At 41.5% G+C, this 14,710-nt stretch overlaps 1 protein-coding gene across 3 annotated transcripts in view; it reads left to right on the forward strand.

The window, feature by feature from the left end:
* The window catches only part of LOC135325162 (ran-binding protein 3-like), a 79,954-nt gene that overhangs the window by 37,513 nt on the left and 27,731 nt on the right, over positions 1–14,710 (forward strand). Inside the window, exons 5-6 of one of the 3 annotated variants that reach the window (XM_064502880.1) lie at positions 1,179–1,434; positions 6,676–6,882. In XM_064502880.1, the coding sequence (XP_064358950.1) occupies positions 6,729–6,882 (154 nt within the window). In that variant the 5' untranslated portion in view covers positions 1,179–1,434; positions 6,676–6,728. Of the gene's footprint in view, positions 1–1,178; positions 1,435–5,870; positions 6,883–14,710 lie in introns of those variants that run through there. The other 2 variants (XM_064502879.1, XM_064502878.1) reach the window with 2 other exon arrangements.

The raw sequence follows: 14,710 nt of genomic DNA on the forward strand, positions 1-14,710 counted from the left end.
CTCCCAGATTTTGTCATCTTTTACACTGAACTGCTTTTGAGCAAATGAACAAGCTGTGTGTGCCCTGACAAAGGTTAAAGACCATCCTGGTCCACATTCCCTTAGCCCAAATGGCAGAGGGTTCAGGTACAGATCTGATGGGCAGAGAACCTCCATCCTCTAATGAACAAGAGCTCTACTGTTCTAAGGAGCTGTAGTCCACTAGACAGATGGTCCTTACCAATCCTCAAGATGTAACTGATTTCCCCTTTTTTTATATACTTATTTATATATAAGTAATAAGTAATAAATATAAGTATATATTTATATAAGTTATATATTTATATATATAAGACTGACAAACATCCCTAAATTCAATTTAATGGTTAAGAAACAATCTCTCAGTTATACAGTATGATACCTAAAAACCATCTGCTTTTCTTAAATGTGGCCCATGAAAAAACTTGGACTCATCAAAAAACTTCTTGATACTATGTGATGCATAAAGGTGGCTTTATGGTTTATTTTTTGAGTCTGATGGTTAATTATTAACAACAAAACCAGAAATAATAGTAACAATTCAGGTCCTGTTCAAAATTCTAAGATATATTTCCGATGACTAGAGAGTTCACAAAAATTAACAAAAAAATTTTGACTTATGTACAGCTCTATAATATGCAAAAATATTGGCTAAATATACTCAGATTTCTATAGACATGCTAGGGTCTTCAGTTCATTCCACTGCCCACTACTCTTTCTTTAAGCATCTGAGCCCAATCACAAATGCACAATGTCCTTTACTATGAGGAGGACTTCAGAGAAGTAACTGCTAATTTGACCAAAAGTGTTCATGGGCAACACACTTGCAAAAAGAAAGGTGAAAGAAGGAAAATAAAGGTGTAAATATAAAAGGAACAGCTTATCTACCAGATGGGTCATTCTGTCTTGTTAAAGGCAAACTTGCCTTGTCTTATGCAGACTAAAATGTGTTCATTCTATGTATGTCATGATTAATGCAAATCTGATTGTTTATTTCTAATTAATCCAAAATGAATTTCATCATCATCTGATGAAAAATACTCAGAAACGAACTGTTGATTAATTTACATTTTCATAGATGAAATGTCAAAACTACAGTAGATGTGTATTTTATCATCTCCAAATACGTTATTTAGCCTTTCTTCACTTTTATTTTATAGTTGCAGATGATGTTCTGCACTCACTTGGCTGCCATAGTGTGTTAAAGGTTTTATTGTTTAAAGGAATTCTACAAGGAAAATGAATGCAGTATGAGCATGAAAATGCAGTATGAGCATGAAAACAAGGATGGTGATGTTGTGTCGGACCAAAGTATCCTGTCTTCAGCAGTGGCCAGCAGTGGATATCAGGCTAGGACCAGGGCAAGCTGATGTGATGCTTCCCCAGAATACTCTTTCATTCTCCGGCAGTTTGCAGGTAAGGACATTTTATGATCCTAGAAGGATTCTGTAAAATCTCTCATAGGGAGTCATAGGATTCATTTCTTTTATTTGTGTATTTTGGGGCCATAAGCCCTTGAGCTATAGTAAAACTGGAATTCAGATATGGTGACAGGAGAACACACTATTGGTTGTCAGCTGGGGCAGTTGGTTTCACAGCAAGCTTGCTGTTGTTGTCAGGACTCGTGTCTTATGCAGGCTGATCTCAGTAAGCTCAGCAATCATGTGGCTGAGCTGGCCATTCTTTTCCATTTTTTATTCGAAAGGTGTCCCTAGATAGTAACAACTGCCTGTAAAACAGTTGTCTGTTGTGTTTACAACCTGTGTGGTTTGCCATTAACAATGAAGTGCTCCATGTGACCATCTAGTCCCAGTGATGTTAGAGGGACTCCTGCCACGGATTCAAAAGAGGCCACAGGATCCACCTTTGTCCAACATGCAGCGCCGGTAAGGCATGGCAGTGGCCACAGCACGCTGAGTGGGGCAGAGTGCGGGTGAGCACCAGCCTCTGCACTGCCGGGCTGCGGAGGGTGTTGCTGAAGCTTTGCACTCTCCTGTGTTGTCATCCTGCTAGGAGGAGCTCATGCTCGGGGACTGCGCATGCTTCGCTCTGCTTCCTACCCGCAGATCTACCACATCACTTGATGGGAAGAATCACTCTGGTCCTGAGGATTATTTTTCGAATGCTTGATATCGCTGGCAAAGTAAGACCTCTAAAAATACAGCATTGTTCTACGACAGTGGAATGGGACTAGAATCAGAGACTGAAACACGGAGATAAATAATTGTTGCATTTTAAAACAAAATGTAATTGTTTAAAAGGCAGGACAAAGTCAAATGTTACTGAGTAAAGAAGAAAAACTACGGTGTGAGAAAAAATTAATTATGACTCTTCACACTGCAAAAAACATCAAAGCATAATTCCCAATAAATCAATGGAAACATGAAAAATAAATGAAATGGAAGTGGTCAGCGCTTATTTGTGGAGGAACTGAAGTATTTCTTTTTATATTTGCTCTTATAATTTTATGGCTGCACGTTTGTATTTTCTGTGGTTCTAAGGAAGAAATGTAAACATTACATTTTTTTCAACTATTTTATATGATGTGCTATTTTACCTTCCAAAATATTCTGAGCTTTTTGGGATCACTACCTGGAGATATATATGGCAACATACTGGCAATGAAGTGTGACACCATGTAAATCTTGCCTGTTCTGCAGTTTTTTAACATTTTAAGCTCATCCCAAGTTCAACTAAAACAATCTAAAACTTGTAATCATTTTGAACGAGTGTGGGCCAAAAGTTAAGTTAACCTGGAATAATGCATATTTTCAGAATCAAACTGGCAGAATTGAAGTCAGGAAAATCTATGTGAAATTCAGCCATTACAACTGCTTACATTTTTCAGATCTAAATATAAAATGTTATCTGAAAGCAAACGATCCAATGTAGCTCATATATGAAGAAAACATCCTCTCAAATAGGAATGGGCCCAATCTGCAAAGTTCAGACCACAATCTGCCTCTGGATCCAAGTTTTACAAACATTCCGGGATATTGGGCCTTTAGATACAGTCACATTTCATTTCATATGTCTCTAAACTCAGACTTTCATTTTACTTGGTCACACTTGGTATTTAAGTATAATTACCTATAGGATTTCTTTAAGGATTTTAAGTGGGCTTTACAATAATAAGTTGCTGTGGAGAAGGCTGATTACACATTGATCACAGTGCAAACCGAAGCAATACCCAAGGAAAAACAGGATGTTCAGAAACATTAGATCAGTCTTAATAGATTTTCAGACTCCTGCAAATTGTCATTACCTCCATAACCTTTACAGTTTTCTGAAAGTAAAGAGGTATCAATCTTGTTATTTTAGGGGTAAAAACAGTCTTTCACACTAGTTTTTTTAAAAAACAATAATTTTGATGTCTATTATTATTGATCTCTATTATACCTTCGTCCTAATTTTCAGACATACGGAGCAACTGCAACTCAAGCTGAATTCAAAAGAAGCTTGCTCAAAAGGACCAAGCAAGATGCCCTTAAAATCAGTGCACTCAAAAGAAATCATTTAAACGTGGTTTAGAACTTGACCTTCTAAAATTGGATGGTTTGATTAAGATTTTCAACTCAGCTAAATTAGCTGTACACAGTATTGACAAAAGCTTTTCTTCTCGAACTAGATTAGACACATTATCAGGAAGAGAAAGCACTCAGCATCTTCCGACATGCAAACAATGCCTTGATTGGTGTCTTTATTCACTGTATTATACAGCCTATTCACTGCAGGCATATTAGTCTTGATCCTACATTAGAGTAAACACTAAGATTATAAGGGACAGTATGAGTATATATAAACACAATTAAAAACTAGGAGTACCTAGAAAATATGTAGACTGTAGACCATCATATATGCATATGCAAAAGAAAGTGCCTCACCAATTCATTGGTATTCCAGTTCTAATAATTCATTAACTTGGCAGAAATCAGTAAGTGGTAGGTAAAAACAAGCACTGGATGTCATTTATTTAGACATTTGTAAGCCTGATGTTACCCCAAAAAGCTAAATACTCTTGGGAGAGGAGTACATTTTAACAGGGGCAGAAAACAGAAAGAAATGATTAGTTTTATTAAGCAGAGGTGAAAACCAGATTTCATAGTAAGTCCTGTAGTGCATATTAATTGGAAAGGAGCCGACGATCCAGTAGCAGCATTTGCCAATGGGCTATTTATATCAGTCAGCATGAGAGAAGACTTTAAAGAAGTCAAGAAGCCTTCAGCCCTACTAAGGAAATGGGCACTATAATGGCAAATACTATCACTCATGACATACTGGAAGAAAAAGTTCTTTTATAAATACATTACAGGATTGTAAGTTAACTGTATCATCTCAAAAAATGGAACTGGGCATTACTGTGAACAGCATGATAACAGCTCTGTTCAGTATGCAATATGATAGAAGAATTAATGAGATATTGGGAAATGTGGAATAGAATGAAAAATAATTCTGAGAAACTAGGCTGTTACGTAATTCCATGCCATGGCCTTTTCTGGAATACTGCTTGTGGGCCGCCTCAGTCTGAAAAAGGATATCCTGGAATTAGAGAAGGCTAGAGAAGCGCACCAAAAACTGCTAGGAACAACTGTCCGAAGAATCAAGATCGAAAAGTTTGGAACTGTTTATCTCAAAAGATGAACAGAAGATGTGATGAAAGTACAAAACGATGAAACATTGTTCAGAAGCTAGAACAAGACTTTGTTTCACATACCAGTAGCAAGACGACATTCAAATTAAATTGAAAACTGGCAAAATCAAAACTGGTAATCATGTCTTTGTGCATTACGTATGATAACTGTAGACCTCACTGACAAAACACAGCAGCGAGGCCAAGGATTTAGCAAGCTTTAGATAGAGACCAAACAGTTGGAGTTCACAAAAATACCTGGCAGTAACGGTTACGGTTGAGACTACCGGCCTGGGGGTAAAATGGCACACGTCAGGATTTACCCCAATGCACAACGGGGCTCTGCGGGGGGCAAATAACAACCTCTGCCTGCTCTTGAAGTTCTTGCATCTTCCTGTGAAACACTGACATTGGCTGAGCTGAGAAACAGGGCGCTGGACCAGATGCACAGTTCTGAGCAACATTTAGCAAATCCCCACCTTCTTGTCATTTTATTGGCTTTAAAAAAGAGATGGAGGAGGAAAATATTCAGATTAGAGGCTGCTTAACACCAAGGCTGCAGTATGCAGTATAATGGCCCAAGATCGCTTCCACATGAGCTGAAGGATTTGGAGCTGTTACCATTTAAGTGACAAGAGTGGCGACACAAGCCAGACTTCATCCATGTGCTGCACAGCGCGGCTGGAAGGAGGGGACCTGAACACCTCCTCCTGCTCACACTGCGTTTGGTTTGGCAGCGTGGGAATAATCACAGCGCCGCTTGTTTTGCTGCTCTTTTCATTTTCGAGACCGAAACCGAAACCAAGCGCGAGGACGCAGCAACAGCTGCTACGCAAAACCCACGGTCTCGTTGGCCATAGCCGTACCCGTTGGGGCAGAAGCGCTTGTGGTTTTAAGGGGCTCCGCCCTACTCAGGGCGTTTCTGTGATCGGCTGTATTTTACCCGAACTGGCAAAGGCTCCCCGACACCGCACCGGGGGTGGCGGGGCGGCGCGCCGCGAAGGCAGGGACATCTGCGGAGCGAAGCGGCGCCCTGCCGTGCCCCTTCCCTCCGCGCTTTCTCCGCCGCAGCGCAGCGCAGCGCCGCCGGGGCCGGGCTCGCTCCCAGCTGCGCCGCCAGGAGACGCGGGGGGCGCGGTGCCGCCGCGGGGGGCGCGGTGCCGCCGCGGGGGGCGCGGTGCCGCCGCGGGGGGCGCGGTGCCGCCGCGGGGCTGCGCCCGCCCTTTTCGCCCGCGCGCAGCCGGCGCAGCCGGCGCGGGCTGGCGGCCCCGCGCGGTGACAAGCCGTGAGGGGCGAGGCGCTGCCCTGCCCTGCCCGCTGCGCCGGTGAGGCGGCGGGCGCTCGGACCCCGTGGCCCGGGGGAAGCCCGCGGGGCCCGTCCCGCAGTGCTGCGGGGCGGCGGGTGGGATCAGCGCCGCCTCCGCCTCTGCGGGCGATAACGCGGCAGCTCCCCTCGGGGGCAGGAGCCGGGCGAGCCCCTGCTCCAGCGCGCCGCACCAGCGACGGGGGCAGCGGCTTGCTCCCGCCCCCCGCGCTCCCGCAGCCCTTCTCGGTACGCGCTTCCCCGCCCGCCCTGTTATGTTAATCCGCCGGGCTTTACATATCCCCTCCCCGAGGCCAGCCCCCGGCGAAGAGCTCCCCCCGAGCTGTCAGGGTAGCGCCGGCGCGCCCTCACTCCCCCGCGGGCCGCCGCCGCCGCTGAGCTCGCTTCGCGAAGCGGTGTCTGCCCGCCCGGCCCGGCCCGCTGCGCCCCCGGCCGGAGGCGGGACCGCGGCCGTTACCGCGCGGCCGTTTGTCGCCGGGCTTCGCCTGTTTGTTTGTTGGTTTGTTTTTTTCGCCTAGGAAAGAGCTGTTAAGTCTCAATCCAAAGTTCTAGACCAAACTACGGGTTTTATATACTTACATAAAAATATCTATATTATATACTTATATATTACTTTATATATAGTATATAATATATATTTTTAAGGACCTCATAATGAGAAACCAGTGCATTCCTGCTTGCAGAGGCAGCGTTTTGTACCCAGGTATAGGGCATCCACGTGCGGGCTGCGACGTTTCGGTCAGATCCGGGCACGGCATGAAGGCTAAACCTGGCTTCCCCGGGAGAAGAGAGTGGCCCGGTGGCGCCGGGGCTGTGAACCAGGCTGCTGGCGTGCAAGAGCAGACCACCCGCAGGCTGCTTCCCGGCTTGTGTGGCAGCAAATTAAATCCCAAGGATGAATGCTGTGCAGGTAGGTCTCGCTGGCTGATATCTTTTGCATGTGATTCAGGTCTCCTGTTCCCCCAGCAAAGAGATTTTGGGGCAATGGGACGGTGATAAACGCAAAGTCTGTATCTGCTCGGTAGCAGTGGTATTGACACAAGACGGAGCTTGGCTGGCAGTGATTTTTTTATCATAAATTTGTAGTGGTAATCCTTCATGAATTGCTTTGTATTTTAGTTGAATAAAAAGCACCACCAGGGAGCATACATTTTGGTTTTTTCCCACACAGCACCCCAAAGGGGTCTCAGCTTGTTTCCAAGAGTTTTTTTTGAATTTTCATTTGAGCTTTCTGCAGCTTTTCAAAAAAATTGGCCTGCTAGCGGTTGCGAATAACACTTGCGTTGCTGGCTGTCCTTGGTGGTGTGCCTTGCGCCGAGCAGCTGGGCACCGAAGGCAGGGTGGGTGCAGGTTGGCTCCTCCAAGCGAGGCGTAGCTGGAAAGGTGGGCAGGAAAACCCTCTGTCGTCTAGGTAGCGAGGAGGAGCAAGAACTGAGTTTGATTTATAATGTACTTTTTAAGAGGATGGATAAAGGACCAAGTGCTAAATTATTGACTACATTTTGCAGGTGATGCCACAAGCCAGTTTTTACCAGGCAGGTTGATAAATAAACCAAGAACAGGGGGAAGCACACACTTTCAGGGTTTAATCCTGTTGATACCATTGCTTTAGTTCAGATTTCTTGGGCCAATTACTCAGTCAACCAAACCTTTTAGTCTGTGTTTAATTTTGAGCATACATAATCCCATTTACTCCTATGCATAAGCTTTAAGCATGTGTGCGTTTTCCTAGATCAGGACCTTATTACCTGTATAGTTCAGTTTCTGCAGAAACAAAATGAGTGTTGCTCCTACACTACCTTGTAGGGATTTGTGAAATGCAGTATTTGTACCGTGCCTTGAAAAAAGTGATGTTTTATGTGCTCATGAACTTTATAGCCCTTGAATTGAGTATTTTACAGGCTTGTATGCTAGACTGAAAGTGCTGAGCACAGGCATGTTGGAAATTTCAGTGGTTCTAAAACAATTTCTGGTTACGTACATTGGCACATTGCCACTGGTTTAGTGACATGGTTACTTCTGGCATTGCAGCTCCGCTAGAATTACAGTGTAGTGATGAGACTCCCAAAAATACTCCGTTCACTCAGATGTTTGAAATAAAGCCAGTTCTTCTTAGAAATTATGCTAAAGTATTTCTGGGGTAGGGTGTTGTTGTTGTTGCTTTAATGCCTGTTTACGCTTTCCTCATACAAAGATGAGGACTGTGCTCTATAGAAATGAATGGGTGTGACATGTGCTGTATTTATAAACATTTTTGCGGGATCCTAGCTGAGTCTCCATGGCTGAAGAAGGACAAGAAGTATTTTATTTTTTAAATTTCTCATACTGCATGGTATAAACCCACAGTGCATGCAATAAGCGGAATTGTTCAGGTAAAAGAACTGTTTCCACATCGATCAAGAAACCTGTATTTAGATTCTGTAGCACTGAGAAGAGGGTGAACGTGGCTTAAAAAGTTAGGGCCTGATTCTGCACAGCTTTGCCTGGATGAAAAATTCTTGCTCTCATAGTTGGTCTCACTGATGACAGTGAACTTGTTTATGTGGGTTATGAACTAGTTGTATGACAAAGAATGTGCAGGATTGGAGACTTAACAGTACAGTAAAGCTGTCCTTTGACAAATTCTTCCAGAAGTTTTATTTTGCAATAGTCAGTTGGGTGAATTTTTCCTTTCCTTTCCCTGAGTACAATCAAACAAAAACTCACTTCTTTGAGAGGCGCTGAATCATGGATGATACAAAAAAGGATGGGTGGGATTATTTATCAGTTCCCCAAACTGTGTTTATAAGATGCTATCTGAACCCAAGTTAAACTGTATACACTTGGTGTTTAGTACAGGCTGTTCAAACAGCATGCAGTGCTGGGTGCAGGAATCTCTTCATTTGCCACTGAAGTACAGTCACTTCTGTAGCAAGCACAGCCAGATGGCCAAATGCCTGTTGTATACTCTTAAATTCTCTAGAAATAAAATTCAGAGCGATATTGTATTACAAAAACTGAAGACTTATCAAAAATTATGTCTTAGAATGTTCAGTGTACTTTATTTAGACAATGTTGAAGCTATTTCTTCTGATAAAACGCTTCAGCATGGTTTTAGATCAGTCATGTAGAACATTCTCCGTTGAATGATTTTGCAAAATCAGCATCCATGAGACCTGGTTGCCATTTTATTGGTTCATCGATACTGTTCAATGAAGAGTATTCTAAAAGAAAAATTTCAATTAGCTTACAAGTTTGGAAGTATTACTAAGATGCTAAATTTGAAAACTTGTCCCCAGTATAGAGATATGTGTTCAAGTATGAAATGTCACTGGGAGATGGTCTCCTGTACCTTTTGCTATCAAAAACTCTTCTGATGATCATTGGAACCAGATTAGGCTTTCATTTGACTTATGCCCTTGTTTTTTTTCCCCCCATTTTGTTACTGATGAAAGGGGCACGTATGTATAATGGATTTGGATGTAAATGAATTAATTAATCTCGTCTCACAAGATGTTAGCAAAAAAGTAATGTAAATTTGCATTGAAACCCCTGCTGTCCTGGTATTAAAAAGTAATTATTAACTGGGGAGAGAAATTATCTTAATTTTTAAAGGAGTTGTCCTGAAAAGTACTGAATATACTTCATAAACAGAAACCAAAAGCATGAAGGATAGTTAATAGGAATCTAAATGTAGGTTTCCAGGTCCATATTTAGATTCTTAAATAAGTGACCTGATTTTTCAAAGGTGCTGAGCAACCAGCAGTGCCTGTGAATTCCCTGGGAGTTCTCAACTGCTCAGCACTTCTGGAAATGGGCCTGTTATTCAGGCTCAGCAATGTTTCTGAACATCTTTTTTTTTCTAACAGTCTTAAAGTTGGTGAATATTATTGATTTGAGTGCATAAAGTACTGTTCTAGGACACCCTCGTTTTGCCTTGCGTCATCTTCATTATTTAAGTTTTGGCACAGGAAGGCCTGGCTTATATAGTGAGGTCACTGAGGGACCTGAGGTCTTGTCTGGCAGCCTTATTGCACTCTCCCTTGGGTGTGAACTGACTCTATTTTGCATTGCAAAGTTCAGGGAGTATATATAAAACAGATACCACAGTTCTACTGCAGGTTTGGCAAATGCTTTTTGTAGCCTGAAGGTTTTATTGGTTTTTTCCCCCTCTTTTTAGATGAAAACTGTTTATCTCTGGAAATACAGACAGACAGATGTCTTTTTTTGTATGAAAAAACAGAAATGATATTTAAACATGACTCCAAGCTTAGATAGGAATGTATTCTGTTAATATTTTCATGGTATGTATTTCTTTTCTGCCAGATTTTGCAGTTCTATTATCTGAAGTATAGGTAGTGTTCTGTGTTTTTTACAGACTATTGGAAAAAAATTGGTCGTATTAGTACACAGTTTATCTCTGATACTCCTTGAGGCAACAAGGTAACGGACAGATCGTCAACTAATATAATCAGAATAGTTCCTTTTTCTTTAATGGAACTATGCTAATATCTGGATCCACATCTTCCACTTACACGTTAGTCCATCGTCGTTTTCTTTTTTCAGTTTTTCATGTATATTGCCATAGAATATCAGGCATAATATTTTATTTTAGCTTTTTTTCTCAATAAATTACTGTAAACAACAGTTATTCATAAATGCAGAGACAAAGCTTATTTTTATCTCTTATTATTTGAGTAATGTAGAATTACCTTTGTTACCTGTAACAGCTAAAATTGCAGTAAATCTTTTCCTCTCAACTTCTTTCCCAATTAGATATTCCAGTTTAGCTAATTTGTATGTGAAATACTGTAAAACAATTACTTAATGTTCATGGTTTTGTTGCTAGAAAACAAATTACATCTAGCTTTGCTGCCCAGCAGCCTGTAAGATGAGAACAGCTTATGAGTCCTCCGTGTTAAGCTTCTGTTTTTTGACAAAGATACATATACAGTAATGTAAAGTGCACAGCTCTTTTCACAGTCAAAGAGGCAAGTACAAAATAGCAGGAATTATGAGAAATTTCTGTGATGTAAAAGTATGGAGACTAAGATATGTTTTACATACTGTGCAAGAATAACTCATTCCATACAGTTTTCTGCTAAAAGAAATATCTGTTGTTTGATGCTAGCAGCAGAAATCAAAGAATTATTTGTTTACAGATAAGTTTTTCTTTCTTTTTTTTTTCCCCCTTAGCTAACTGTTTCAAAGAAATCTGAGATTCTCCAGTGTAGCCCAACTGGCCACGGATAGGGACGAGCAATGTCATGTGCGGCCTCTGTGCAAGGACATGTTCTTACTGCTTAACTTTATTTGGTCTAAGTTCTGTGACTGCAGCAAAAACTCAGCTGGGAACCAGTGGTCTAAGCAGTTCTTTACATCAAAAACAGGGTTGTTTCTGCTTTCATTTTTGAAAGCAACAATAATCACATACAAATGTAGTGAAAATCATGATATGGTATATCAGAGTGTAGAAACTTGCTAATACTGTGCCATACCCTTATTTCTTGATGGAATAAGATGATAATCTGATTTTAACTTTTCATTTAATAGTTTTTATGTATTGTATAATCTTTACTATAATGTTGCGAGAGAAAGGTGGATGGGCATAGTTAAATGTTTTGTCAGTCAGATACTGCTATTGACATTATTTGGAGATCATAGGATTTTCCAGGATCTCATTTTATTTGAGAAAATGAAACTTTGATTAAGAAATTTATTTTCTTTTTCTTTTTTTTTTTTTTTTACTGTTTAAAGTAAAAACTGTGGTTTCTGTTTTGGAATGAATTTTGTACTAGGAGGTGCCAATGGGATTGTTTTCCAAAAAAAAAAAAAAAGGAAAGATTTGTTATTTTCATTTACGGAATTAAGAGAGAGATGATTTTTCATGAGTTAGCTTTTGTTATCAGTGTTAAATCTTTGATGGAATTTACGAATTACTGTTTTGTTCAAGCTCTGTGCAAAGGATTAAGTTTCATAGCTGAGACAACCTGCATACCTGTTTGCAGGACTAGTGCTTATTTTTGAAGAGCTACACAAGTAACATACACCGTTCTGGGAATAGTAAGAGCTCCGGAAAAGCCCAGTGGATTGACATTAGGCATTTAAAAATTCTCTGTCTGAGACAGTTGAAAGAAATAATACAGACACGACAATCTTGCCATCTAACTGGCCAATAGCACTCCACTGAGAAATAACATGAACAAAACCTTTCGCCAGCGTGGTGGAGAAATCTTTAAAATACAGCTTTTCATCTGGCTTTCAGTTAAGATTTCTTTTAAAGAAGAAAATGTGAACACAGTGCAAGGTGTAGACACCTGACATATTGTAAGGTTTAGGTTAATTTACTGGAAGATATTAGATTAATTTACTGGGCAGGTTGTTATAGCTTTCTTCAAAACCAACTGGCTGCTACCTGAACAACAGTAGTCACTGAGCAGTTATTTAAAAAGCTAGGTGATACTCCATACCTCTGACGCCATTGAAAGGCTGAATCCTTAAATAGCTACTCAGTTTTGTAATTGCCTGGAAGGGCTCATTAGCCAATGAAATTAATTTGAATAGAACTAATTTGAATGAGAAAATCAGTCTCTGTACTTTGTATAATAGTATATGTTGCTAAGACTAGAAAAGAAAATTGATTCACACGCAAGAACAATCATAGTCGTCAGACTCTGCCTATATTTAAGCATCTTAATGTATATATAAAATCAGATTGATTTTTACATTTGATGGACACTCATGATGGACACTGAAGTCAGCCATCCTGGTTGATATAAACCCTTCTGTTTTTATTTATCAGATATAGATTCCTAACTTTATATACAAAAATGTGAAAGTCTTTGGTATGAATATAAATTAAAATGTTTTCGAACTTCTGGTAAACATGCACATTTGGTAACAGTGAAGATGCAAGAGAATTTATTTTCTTTTGAATCTGAAAATATAAAAATTAACTATTGAAAATTCAGAAATAAAAGATTTGTATTGAGATCTGCAAATTTCTTATCCATGGTCTTCAAGGTTTGGGGGGTTCTCTTTGTTTTGGGGGACTGCAGCCATGGCACTTACAGCCACTGTTGACACAGGACTTGTGATTTTTCTTTTGCCTAAAAATTAGAGTTAGGCTTGGGCTTTTATTCTCTCCTCTGTGTCTTTTGCCCTTAGAGGATAAGGATCATTTTTATCTGTTCTCTGGGCAAGAGGGAATAATAATAATAACAACAACAATGCTAACACTGCCATAAACTTCAGTATATTTTTTAATATATATTTTGTAAAGTTTCTACAGCTTTGGGAAGACAGAAGCAGTAGCAATAGCAGTGAGGACTGGAATGTCTCAGAAAAGGCTGAAGGACCCACTTCCTGGACAATGCTGGCTTTGTGGGGTACATGCACAGCTGGTGAAAGTGATTTTTTACGTTATTCCCATATCCTTGCATGTCATGCTGATTAGTGCTTCCTAGACTTAGGCAGCAGCCAGCAGTTATTTTTTCCCAAAGTGCCTTTTTGTATTTTCTTTCAAACTGAATTTTAAAAACACAAGCTCCACTTGCATGTATGAACTAATGTAGTTTACCCATCAGCTGCCCATACGGGGGGATCAGGCAAAGCTTGAGTCCGTGCGGGGAGGAGCAGAGCGAGGGAGCGGGGACGGCGGTTCCGGACGAGTGGGGCAGCGCAGGCACCCGGCCTGGGCCCCGCGTACCCGCCGTGCAGGGCAGGGCAGGAGTCCAGAGCATGGTTGGGTAGACCTTCTGTGCAGCCCTGGAGGCTGGAGCCAGGAGGCCGTGTGGAAAAGATCTCAGACAAGTGAATTTCTAATGTGTTAGAAGTTTGGAAATTTCATTTAGAAATGAATTTCTGAAACATTTCTAATGTGTCTTGCAGGCAAGGGCTCATTTTGAACTCTGAATGCAGCAAACATTAGGCTGAGTTCCTTCTAACTGAGCAGCTTTGGGGGCTCTGCGAGGAGAGGAGAGCCCAGTCTGTGGTTATTACTCATGGGCAGGCAGACAGGTCCTGCGGCTGGACTCTTGGCTGAGGCTGGTGGATTATTCCAGTCGGAGCAGCCAGAGGCAGCCCACTTGGCAGGTTTTTGTGGTAACTTTTCCAACAACCTCTTTTATCCAGAAGTACCAAGCTGCTGAGGACTGGAGCGGCCTGGTCTTAACCAGGCGCTAGCCAGCCTGTGCCTGTCTGTTTGTCCTGTTGGCGAGGAGGAGGAGGAGGAGGAGGAGGAGGAGGAGGAGGAGGAGGAGGAGGAGGGACAGCCGCTCCAGCCCACCGCGCTCCTGCACTCCTGGCTTTGTGCACCCGGCCTTGGCTGCTGCTGCCTCTTCCCTGGGACAGTGTCAGGCACAGCCTGGCTGCCACCCACCCTGGCAGCAGCAACCTTCGGGCAGAAAAACGAGGAGAAAAATGCAAAATTGCTCACCAGTGTTAAAATGAGAACGTTGACAGGACTGTGTTAATTCCTTGATGCAGTTGCGTTATATCCACAGCTAATTCTGCATTGTTCTTTCCGTGGAGATCAGCTGCAGATATCTTGTATTCAAATATCTGAGAAGTTTAAAATGTAATTGGAAATTGATGTGTTGGCTACATATATACTTTAAACAAATATATTTTTAAAACTTTGTTACCAACAGGCCTGACTGAGAAGTGAAGATCTTACAGGTCAATTGCATGGAATATTTTTCAGGCATTACAGAAAGGTTTTCTTGCTTTGGGTAGAAGGAGTACAAAACCTCCCAAGT

The sequence above is a fragment of the Dromaius novaehollandiae genome, chromosome Z (assembly GCF_036370855.1).
Source record: "Dromaius novaehollandiae isolate bDroNov1 chromosome Z, bDroNov1.hap1, whole genome shotgun sequence".
Lineage (NCBI taxonomy): Eukaryota > Metazoa > Chordata > Aves > Casuariiformes > Dromaiidae > Dromaius > Dromaius novaehollandiae.